Below are 12,500 nucleotides of genomic sequence, written 5' to 3' on the forward strand. Positions count from 1 at the left end.
ATATATATATATATACATATATATTATAAATTTAATACAATAGAGTTAATGTAGATATTGTATATTATTTATTTACCTCTACTCATCTATAATTTTCAATTCAATTGTTAGAAGAATGTTTGATGGATTTATCAATAGCCCCTGAACTGACTTTTTTTTTTTGGACAGAAAACATTTTTACGACAGAAAACATTTTTAAATCTGTCGTTCTGAAAAAATTTATAATTAAAAAAGAAAAAAAAAATTATAATAAAAATTTATAATAAAAAAAAAAAATATGTATACAAATATAATAAATACATGTATATAAAAATATATATAAAATATATATAAACATATATATATATATAAAACATATAAAAAATATATATAATATAATATTATGTTTAATTATATATATATATACATATATATTATAAATTTAATACAATAGAGTTAATGTAGATATTGTATATTATTTATTTACCTCTACTCATCTATAATTTTCAATTCAATTGTTAGAAGAATGTTAGATGGATTTATCAATAGTCCCTGAACTAACTATCTACCAAACAACATTCGTATTTCGATGTACGAAAAGCTTCGAGGTCTTAATCCGACGCGATCGTATTCGTTAACTTCAACAACCCCACACCCTTCCACCCTCAAACGATCGGACGATGAAAATCCTTTTCCTTTTTCTCCATCCTCTTCTTTTTTTTTTTTTTTTTTTTTGTTAAATATAGGATAGAATAGAGATTTGCCAGGAATCTTTCTCTCGTAAATAACGATTTTCTACACCGTCAAAGTTAATCGCCTTTAACTCGAAAAATCGCGCCGCACGATCGTCGACGGATAAATGATGATGATGAAGGAAAATAGAAGAAATTAAAAGAAAAAAAAAAACAAACAAAGAAAAAGAAAGAAAGAAAGTAAAAAAGAGAAAAGAAAGAAAGATGGGAAAAAAGAACATCCTTCGTTTTTTTCTACTTCGTTAATATCTGACGCATGTAAGATACATAAATGCATATATATATATATATATATATATATATATACATATATAGATTATATATAGATATTAGAAAGAGCCGACTGACTGTCTCCTTGTGTTTGCATTTATACGAAGAAATATCCGCATAGGGAAATTCGGCAAACGATAGAGGGAACTTTAATTTCGTCGTAGAACGAGAAGACCACCAAGCGGCAGCTCGTTTGTCGACTGGTGATAAAACCATAGTAGTAGCATTCCTCTTGAAGCTAAAACTCGTAAACTGTAGGTTATCAGGGTCTACGTTTGTCGGTACGTGTCTGTATATTTATATGTACGTGTATTTGTATGTGTGTTTCTCTCCCTCTCTCTCTCTCTTTTTCTCACTCTCTCTCTCTCTGTCTCTCACTCTGATACACCGATACTATCACCAATTTTCGTTCCTTCTATTGTAACAATAAAACGTTCGGAGTTATCGACTCTATAACTATCGTTCGGCCAGCACATTTTCCAGATTTATACGAACGAAATATCGCTTTCACCGACTAGAATGAAATACCATTGAAATAACAGCTGCACGTTTTCTATCGAATATTTTTAATGGAATCTGAAAAATTTTAACTCGACAATGTTTATTCATCTATTTGTTATTTCATTTATTAATAAATCTATACTTTATTCAACGTATCGATTTTTAATAAAGAAAATTTCAATTATTAATTATTGAATTATGGAATGGACGAAAGGGAAAATCTTTTGATTTTCAATATTTTCACATAACATTTTTCCATTTTATATATATATACATATATATATATATATATATATATATATATATATATATATATATGTATATGAATATCCCTGAAATTCTTTACGAATGTTGCGAGCCACTAAACCATCTCGTCGACATCTCTGGAATCTGCTGATATATAGAAGTCCGTGAAAGATATTCTAAATATATATAAATATATATATATATATATATATATATATACATACATTTTAAGATTATTGAAACATGCGCCTGCAGTTACGCAGAGACAGAAATATTTTATTATATACATATAAACATTATCCACTTTTGCGAAGGTCCTTTTTACATATTAATCTATCAAATAGAAAAGAAAAAAGAAAAGAAGAAGAGAAAAAGTGAAAGGAAAGAAGAAGAAAAAAGAAAAAGAAAAAAAAAGAAAAAAGAAAAGTCAAACAAACGTATCCCTCACCGTCAATAATCTCCAAATGCATCTACGAACGAGAAACAAATAGAAGAAGAAGTAAAAGAAGAAAAAGAAATAAGAGAAGAAGAAGAAAGAAAATAGGAAAGAAAAAGATAAATGTAAAAAAACAAGCGTTCGATCGGAATGCGAAACAAATAGAAAATAATACCAGGATAATACGAAATCTCTTTTTATTTCAAGGACAAGAGATTTACAGGATAAAATCGAAGGTTGTAGCCTTGTCGGTGTCGCTTACGGAAGCTCCCAGCTAAGTCGTCACGTGAAACAAGATATGCGGTCCTTCGATACCGTTATTCGAATACACCAGTGAAATATTAGCTACTTAATCCATGACGAGATCATGCTTCTACCTCCCTCGGTCATCTTCGAGATTCTCCTGTCCCTCTTTTTCCCTTCAATCACTTTTCCCCATCATTGCGTTCTTCTCCTCTTCCTCCTCCTGCTCCTCCACCTCCTGCTCCTCCTTCTCCTTCTCCTCCTCCTCCTTCTCACTTTCCACATGATAACCGATGCCTCACGAGCATCTCGTAGCAATAAAGAAGACCTCATAGATTTTTAATCGAGAACCAGTTGAGCACCATCGTATTAATATTATTATTAGTAATAGTAGTAGTAGTGGTAGTAGTAGTAATAGTAATAATAATAGTAGTAATAGTAGTAGTAGTAGTAGTATTAGTATTAGTAATAGTAGCTAAACTCAAGGTTAACTTTTTAATCGTCGACATCTCATCTCGTATCCTATTAACGGCCACATAATTCGATTCCTTTCTAAACGATCGACACACTCCAAATTTGATTTTCTCGAAATATATTATCTGTCTTCATCATTACTCCCTCTAATTCAATCCAAAGTCTCCCTTCTCTCCGTCAGTCATCACCCTTCCAACCAACCACTTTCCTCTCACAATCCTCCCTCCTTCCCTCTCTCCTTCCCGTCACCCTTATCTCCTTCCATCCTTTTAGTATGTGCGAGCAGGTAATCGTTGTTGTGCCGCAGCATCGACTGCCGAATTATACCTATCTCTGGCTCTATCGATCCTGTCGAGATGCGCGGTTGGAAAAGCCGTTTGTAGTCGACAACACTCCTCGTTCCATCCTTTTCATTTCTCTCTCACTCTCTTTGTACGTGTGTGTATGTGTGTCTATGTGTGTGTGTGTATGTCGATGACACACGCTTGATCCTAACTGTAACTATGCGTTCGTGCATTTAACGCAACCATTCCTCCCGACATACATACATTTTCTACGTGATTACAAAACTTATCGTTACTTAAATATTAAACTTATTTAGATATTAGAAAACTTCTATATGATTTCTATTTCTATTTCTATTTCTATTTCTATTACTACGCTTTCTTATAGTTTGTTGTATTTAACGTTTTAAACATCTCCACTTCATTCCACTCTTATCATAAACATTATACCCGACAAATATCCGATAATTTTATATATTCATGTATATATATGTGTGTGTGTGTGTGTGTGTGTGTGTGTGTGTGTACAGGGTATCCAAAAAGTATGAGACCGAACTTATCTTACGTATTACTGAATTCGAAAAAAAATGAAAAATAATTTATACAAACTTACTCAAGAAAATGTTTTATTGATAAGATATATGTCTTTAAATGATATTTATGATTTATTATAATAGTTATAAGAAATGTTCGATAATTCTTTCCACTGGAAAAATGAAGGCTTTCTTCGTCGAATTCGTCGAATTTAATGATTGCCAAATTCTTTTTAATATTCCAACTGTATTTTGGAAATATATATATATATATATAATAGTAAATGCAATTTGAATACATTGCCAAAGTTCATCGTCCATTTCTATCGTACTTTTCTAAATCAATTTTATTGCTTGAGTCCATAAATAGAAGTCTAGAGGAAAAACAGAAAAAAAAGAAAAAAAAAGAAAGAAAGAAACAAAAAGAAAAAAGAAGAAGAAAGAAAGAGTTCGGCAATCTTTAAAAAGCATATATCTTTTCAATCAAACACTTCTGAATTTATATAAATTTTTTTTATTCGTCTATTTGTTGTCAATAATATATATTATAAGTTTGATCCAATACTTTTTGGACACCCTGTATATATTCATCTTTGAATCATAACTCAATTCATTCATTTTTAATTGATCGTCCTTATGTTTATTTACGAATTTTTCTTTTCCTTCTTTTTTTCCTTTTCTCTTTTTTTTTTTTTTTCTTTTTTTCTTCTTTCAAGTAGACAATTAAGTAGACAGCAGACGCATTACGATAAAACGTTTCTTTTCTTTTCTCCTTTTTTTTTTGTTTTTATTAGTGTTTTTTTTTTTTTTTTTTTTTTTTTGTTATTTTTTCATAAATCAAACGAATACAAAGCTACTAAACGGATTCGAAAATGACCACGACAAGGGATGGGGATGGAGTCCTCTCTGATGCTCTATAAAAGTGATTTACGATTGTCCGAATCGTTAATCCTCCCCTTCCCGCTCACTTTACCCTATCTCACCCTCTTCAACCTTCTTTCCCCTATTTTCTTCATTCACGCTCGCAGAAAAGGTGAGGAGGAGGGGGTGGAGGTGGGGGAGGGGGAGAGATAGAACATAATCAATTTTTAACAAAATCCTAACGAAACGTTCGACTTCTCATTATCCTCCCTATTATATTTACTTCAATAAGTAATCGTCTTATCGTATTATTGATAAACATAAATGAAAAATTTATAATAACATTCTAGATAATAAAAAAAAAAAAAAAATTATATTTAGCTTTGGCTTTTCTAGATAACGTCATGACAAATCCTTGAAAAAGTGGTATTTAATGTGGAAAGTGTGTAATACGATCACGTCGTCGAATGCTATATTTACTAAAGGGAAAAGAAGAAGTATAAAAAAGGAGGTGAAAAGTTAGGATATATAAAGGTGTTCACGAGGATGGGAAGAAGAAGAAGAAGAAGAAGAAGAAGAAGAAGAAGAAGAAGAAGAAGAAGAGGAAGAGGAGGAGGAGGAAGAGGGTGAGTGAGAACAGGGGTTGAACGTGTTAGGTGTTACAGGGTCGTTATGTCTACTGCGTGCTAATGTCTCGAAAGGTCCTCGTAAGAGTCCAGATAAATCATTTGTAAATGGCTTGAAAACGAGTTGTAATTGTTCCACTCAGATGCTCACGAACCCATCTGGGAAGATGTCAGGGACAATGGGTGTATATATATATATATATATGTATTTACACGAGCCATCCTAGATACTTGCAGACCACCCTATGATCTAACCCTAGGCTTTTACTTTGCTACAATCGTGTAATCTTCTCTCTTAAATATATATATATATATATATATATATATATTTTTCTTATGTTCTTTTGATTACATCCTCATATTCATAGAAACATTAAAAAGACGATACTAACATATTTTATATAAAACACTTTCCTAGATATTATCCAATGAAAATACATTGACGTTTATTTTCATCAAATTTGTTTTATTAAAAATTTTACTACGAATCTTTTATTTTATTTTATTTTATTTTATTTTATTTTATTTTATTTTATTTTATTTTCATTCATATAAAAGTTTTCCTTTTTTTCTTTTCAATCACTCACTCTCCCCGGATAACTTAGTTCATATCTGACACAATCTATAGGCCCCGCTCCTCCTCCGCCTCCTCCTCCTCCTCCTCCTCCTCCTCCTCCTCCTCCTCCTCCTCCTCCTCCTCCTCCTCCTCCTCCTCCTTCTCCTCTGCTCCTTTATAGATCCTTTTGTCTTAAGCGTGCATTTTCTCATTAATAAACCTCTTTCTTCCCCCTCCCTTCTCCCACCGAATAATCCAACAGACTATGCACCTTATTATGGATCATCATTAAACGATGGATATGACAGAAGCGCAAGAATTTTCTTAACATGAGATTCGTCTTCCCGTAATTAAAACACCCACGCTGATTTGATTGCGTTGAAAGACATTCTTTCGATCGGACCAAGGCCAATGAGAAATTGCTATGATAAAGGTGACCTTGCAATGGATGATGTAATTAACAGACGAACGTTATGCCCGATTAATTGTGCTTGATTTTAAACGTATAAACGGAATGATTAGATATAATACTCTTGTAATTTAATTTTACGCATTTGTAACATGTATGTAATTATTTACACGAGTGAAGGTTTTACGATTGATGTCCTTCCGTTCCTTAAATCGAGAATTTTCGCTTTTTTAATCTAATATATCTATTCGAATTAATAATAATAAAATATATATATATATATATATATATATATGTGTATGTGTGTACTTAAGTATAATCATAAACACATGATTTATCTACTAATTTATTACAAATGTGTGTGTATTACAAAAGAAATTTACATAAATTATACATTATACATTATACATTATACATTATACATTATACATTATACATTATACATATCTACAGGATAAATTAACATTAACAAGTCACATTCTACGTTTCTAATTTTCTAGAATATTCAACACGTTGAGCTGAATGGAGGAGATAAAACTTGGTGGTCGATAAAACAAAAAAGGAAAAAAGAAAAAAAGAAAAGAAAAGAAAAAAAGAAATGAAACTCGGCGATTTAATATTCTTTTTCTTCTTCTTCTTCTTCTTCTTCCTTTTTTTTATTTTTTATTTCTTATTTTTTCTTTTTTTTCCTTTTTTTTTTTTCTTCTCCCCGAAGAGAAAAACCAATGGAAACCAAAGGAAAATGGACCGTAAAAAGGAGGTTAAGAGTAAAAATCGAATCGTAAATGCTCACCGTGCTAATAAGATCGATGAAGGCCACTTGTAGAGGAACGATAAAAATCGTCCACCAACGTGGTATCCTATATCTTATATACAGAAAAGTAAAACGATGAAAAAAAAAAAAGAAAAAAAGAAAAAGTTAAAATCTAAAATGAAAAACGAACCTGGCTCACGAATCCCGACGTACGAGTTACTTTGGCAACGAAAATGACACGACGTCTAATCTCTATTAATATAACTATGTAACTGTCTATCTATGTATATATGTATGTATATATTTATATACATGTAAGTACTAACATAAAAAAGACATACTCGAAAAAAAAAATAAAAAAAATAAAAAAAAAAAGAAAAAAAAGAAAATAATATATTATAATATATAATAATATATAATATTATATAATAATAGTAATAATAAACAATAATAATAATAATAATAATAATAATAATAATAATAATAATAATAATAATTAACGTTCTAACGATATTCTAACGTTTAGGATCGTTCTTTTCGTTGTTTCGGACAATATAAACACCATTTCACGTTTAAATATTCTCACTTAACTGGCAATACTATTTGCATTGCCTAACGGCATATATCGCTCGTGAAGATTCCATTCGAATTAGCATTATGACCCGTTGCAGTTAGAAACTCTGCGTGTTGGTGAACAAGAGTGGAAGAGGAAGAGGGAGAGAGAGAGAGAGAGAGAGAAAGAGAGAGAGAGAGATATAAGGAAGAACGTGATCGTATTCTTCAACGACCGTTATTTCTCCCCTCTTCCTCTTCCTCTTCCTCATAGGTTCGTCTAATCGTCGTGAAATACCGCAGAGACTTCTAATACAACATATGGCTCGTTCTCGTTGCACCTGTGAACAAGAAAATGAAATAAAATCAAATATATTAATCAGTCGTCTCTGTTCTATCTCTCTCTCTCTCTCTCTCTCTATTTTTATCTCTATCATTAAAATAAAATATCTAATTAAATTGTAATGTTTTGTTACCACTTGAAAAAAGGTTAAAAAAAAAAAAATAGAAAAAAAGAAAAAAAGAAAAAAAAAATCGTCGTCGATCTACCGAGAAACATTAATAACATTGACACTTAACATTATTTTGTCGTTTTCTAATGAAAAAAAAAAAAAAAATTTCTGCAAATATCATTAATTATCTAATATTTTCGTTTCTCTATCAATAAAAAAATCATTATTTGACTTTTAACGCGCGATTTTTCTTTTTTTTTTTTTTTTACGAATGATAACGATAATACGAAACGTATAATTAAAGATGTAAATTTTGTCGCTCGCTCACTTAATTTACTCGAAGATGGGCCAAAATTACAATGGGCAATCAATTGGAAACTGAAGCCGCCAGTCAATGGCATAAGAGAACAATTGTAAATAAAGCCAATGAAAAAAAACACTTGCGCATTTCAGGGCCGATTTTATCGAATGTGTATCGAACGTTTTATAGGATATACATATATATATATATATATATATATATATATATATATATATATATGGAGTAGGGTGGGGATAATGAACGAATTTCAAATTGACATTAATCGAAATCAATTCCTGATTCGAGACTGAGAGACGATGCCGGCCCATCACTCTCCTCCCCGCCCAAACAGACACGCTCTTAAAATCGATATAAATCAATAATATGAGATTTGAGAGATATAGTTTTGGAAAAAAAAAAAAAAACAAAAAAAAAAATAAATAAATAAATGAAGATATAAACTTTATAATATAGACAATGATAATTCGATAATTCATATAGAATATAAATTTTAATCGAATATATTAAAGAATTTTGTCAATTTTTTAACTTACTGTGCAAACTCGAAGCGTTTGGTAAAGAACTAGCCAATGGTAATTCCATACCAGGATGCTCATGGATAACAGTTTCGGTGATATTGTTTTCAGCCTCGGAGTGTGCCCTTCTATGCTCGTGTCCACGTCCATCGGCATTTTTTCGTCTCTTCTCGGTAACGCAACAACGTTGATCCCTTTGCAATGTCATCTCGTGCGAATACATGGATTCGAGATTGGTAAAGGAATTGAAACGTTGTCGTCTTCTCGTTAACGCTTGATTAGCTCTTCTACCAACGACGCTTGATGTATCGTGACTACCGCGCGACAGGTCGTTACTTCTTTCACGGCGTTGCAATGATTTCAATGAATCCTCGTAACCACTGAAAAAACGAACGCGTTATAATAAGATACAATAGATAATAAGATATAAAATAAAAGTAAAAAAAAAAAAAAAAAAAAAAAAAAGGAAACTTTCCTCGGATATCTCCTTCGATGATAAATTTTTGCGATTTAAGTTTTCTTCTTTTTATTGTTATACATTTTTTTCCTTCTTTTTTTTTTTTTTTTTTTTTTTTTTTTGACAAAGAAAATTTCGAATAACATTAACCTTAATATTGTGCCTGTGGAAAAGGGAATCATGAGAGAGAATGATAGAACAATCTCGTAACAAACTACTTTGTACTCGATTAATTTCAATTTAATTTAAGCACGATGAATTCATCGAATTTCTTTTTAATAATAACAAAAATTGAAAATGCATTATCATACTTAATGATTATTATTAGGAATGGCTTTGATAGAAGAGTATACGATATTTTTCTCTCTCTCTCTCTCTCTCTCTCTCTCTCTCTCTCTCTCTCTCTCTCTCTCTTTTTGAAATCAAAATTATTCTCCAATCTTTATAAATGAAAATTGTTCAAAGTGTTTGTAGATTGTAGTTACGTACAAATTGAAATTATTTTTCATCCATGGACATTATTAGAATGAAATGAAATAAAATTCCAACTTACTTGCTACTTTCACCGCTCGAAGGACTCGAGGAGTGACTGCAGTGACAGGAGGCTCGTGCTACGATTCCTGAATCCTGACCACTGGAATGCAAGGACGTTGCGGATGCCTCGAGTCCTTTCGTATTACCTGTCGTCCTCACCCCATGTTTCCCATTACTTCCGCCCATCCTGTAAACGATCGATAGTGACGATAACATTCGTTATCTTTGTAGAAAAGAAAATTGAAAGTTCTCTTCTCAATGATAACCAACGTGTGGCTATAAAAAAAAAGAAAGAAAAAGAAAAAAAAAAAAAAAAGAGAGAAATTAAAAATTCTCCCCACATTCTCTCTTCCTATCTTTTTCTTTCCCTTTTTTCTGTATTCTCTCTCTCTCTCTCTCTCTCTCCTTCTCTCTCTTTTTCCTTGTTTTTTTTTCTTTTTTCCTTACTTAACCAACAAATTAGATTTTTATTTCTCTCGATAAATTATCTACCTTTAATCTACCTTTTGTTAAAAAATTAATTATCTAATCCAATCGTCTTTTAATCGATTATACCAATTAATTATTTAACTATTTGTTATTATTACAAAATTAATTAATTTATCTAATTTATTTATAACTTGAAAAAAATATTTCCTTAAGATAAATTGAGATCATTCGCTTATATAATATCGATCGGATTTAATAATCATCAGATATAAATATAGTTTATAGACGTATTATTATTATTATCGTCATTATAATTATTATTAATTAATTATCCCTTCGATGATGATAACTGTTGAAAATTTCAATCGTTTATTACCAATTTGATTGAACTCACGTGTGAAAGCGTACGCAGCCAGGTCCATGATCGCAGATACTCTGTCGCCTTGTCATATCTGTACAAAAGGGTTCTGGATCGTAACGAAGGCCATCGACGAAGGTTGGAAATAATGGTGGTTTCTGCAATGTAGAGTCTGCCAAAGCAAAGCCAAGTGGGCCACCGCTGGAGAACATCGCCTTCTCGCGGCGTCTACGGCTAACGAATCGAATTCGAGAAGCCCATTCAGAGTACAGAGTTTGTAGTCAAGAGAAAATCATCGATACGACGTGGAGATGTCGACGTGGATAAAGGACAAAAAATCAAAAGAGAAGATAGCAAAAGAAAAAAAAGAAAAAGAAGAAGGAAAAGAATATAGAAAAAAAGAGACCGTAGGATGATATTATTTTAAATCCCTTAACAAAAGTTCGACATACATTCAGATATATTAAAGATATTAAAAGTCTATATCTGACAATGCTATTAATTTTTTAACTCATGCTATTTTATGGAGAAAAAAAAAAGAAAGAGAGAGAAAGAGAGAGAGAGAGAGAGAGAGAGAGAGATAGAAAGAGAAAAAGAGATTGAGATTTATATATATACATATACATATATATGTATATATATAGAAAGAGAGAGAGAGAGAGAGAGAGAGAGAGAGAGAGAGAGAGAGAGAGAGAGAGAAATAGAAATAAGCAAGAAGAATGATAAATGTTAGTGTCCATTTATAAATGAAACAAATAAAAATAATAAATAATAAACTTTTTTTAAATTAGTTCGATATCGTAGTTGATGCTTCAATCGTAATGGGATCGTTGTTTTCTATTGATCGTTTTAAACCGTATGCCGCGTACCGTTTGTTTCTACGAACGCAGGTGACACAGATTGCTGTTATTAGGGCACCAACAAAGACGACACATCCAAGTACAACCACACCAACTTCGAGTGTAGAGAGCATGTAACGATGATTCCTCCTTGGTGCATTACCAGCTATCTCGAGTACGTGATACTCGTCCAGTTCACGCTTTATATCCATCTTTTTATTGTGAAAAACGCTGTAAAAAAGAAAAAAAAAAAAAAAGAATAACAAGGAACAATATGATATCAATAACGTTCGATTTGATTTCTTTTGACATTTTCTTTTTCTTTTTCTTTTAATTTCCCTTTTTTTTTCTTTTAATTTCAAAATTAAGAGATTTAAAAAAAAAAAGAAGAAAAGAAAATCAAATCGACCGCATTAAATGAGAGATTATGATTCTTACTTGTGCAATGTATCCATGTCGATCATTACGTTCAAATGTGGATCGATAGCATAGAGATAAACGTCAGTACTGTAACAAAATTGCAGTACGTGCTGATCGGAAATCTCTCTGAGACGGGAAAAGTGAAGACTTTTAATACTTACGAAGTGGTGTCGATCAGGTTCTTTTCAATATGCGGCTCAAGCTTCCTGACACGTACATCGAGGCCGGTTATATTGTGCAGAACCCTGAAAATATTATTTTTTTTTTATTCTTTTTCTTTTCTTTTTTCTTTTCTTTTTCTTTTTATTTGCTTTATTCTCGATCGAGGGAAAAGAAAAGAAGGGAAAAAAAAAATTATAAAATAAAATATAGATATATCGTAACAAACGTGGATAGTAGGTAAAACGAGTGGGGAGGGGAGGGGGGGAAAGGAAAACAAAAAAAAAGAAGAAAAAAAGAAATCGTATTAAAAATTCCATTATATCAACTTAATCCTTAATATGAATTCATTCGAAAGAGAAAAATGAAAGTCGGAATATTTTTACTTACGCAGTGAAATTATCCAAATGCGGTTCGATATCAATTGGTTTTTGTCCAACGACCATGACAACTTGTTTTTGATCGTCAAGTACGTATACCTGTGTGCCGAAGTTCCGCAATTAGAAAAGAAAAAAAAAAGAAAAAAAAAAAAAGAAAAA

General features: G+C 31.3%; 1 protein-coding gene across 4 annotated transcripts in view; it reads right to left on the reverse strand.

Moving 5' to 3' along the window:
* Positions 1-7,390: 7,390 nt before the first annotated feature.
* The window catches only part of Cad89D (cadherin 89D), a 39,100-nt gene continuing 33,990 nt past the window's right edge, over positions 7,391-12,500 (reverse strand). For all 4 annotated transcript variants that reach the window (XM_035872270.2, XM_035872271.2, XM_035872267.2 and 1 more), the window contains exons 15-22: positions 12,352-12,440; positions 11,964-12,047; positions 11,821-11,889; positions 11,413-11,613; positions 10,580-10,777; positions 9,776-9,943; positions 8,784-9,145; positions 7,391-7,817 (exon numbers count right to left, since the gene is read on the reverse strand). In XM_035872270.2, the coding sequence (XP_035728163.2) occupies positions 7,786-7,817; positions 8,784-9,145; positions 9,776-9,943; positions 10,580-10,777; positions 11,413-11,613; positions 11,821-11,889; positions 11,964-12,047; positions 12,352-12,440 (1,203 nt within the window). In that variant the 3' untranslated portion in view covers positions 7,391-7,785. The remainder of the gene's footprint in view (positions 7,818-8,783; positions 9,146-9,775; positions 9,944-10,579; positions 10,778-11,412; positions 11,614-11,820; positions 11,890-11,963; positions 12,048-12,351; positions 12,441-12,500) is intronic.

This window comes from Vespa mandarinia, chromosome 13 (assembly GCF_050613455.1).
Source record: "Vespa mandarinia isolate Hongniang chromosome 13, ASM5061345v1, whole genome shotgun sequence".
Classification (NCBI taxonomy): Eukaryota; Metazoa; Arthropoda; class Insecta; order Hymenoptera; family Vespidae; genus Vespa; species Vespa mandarinia.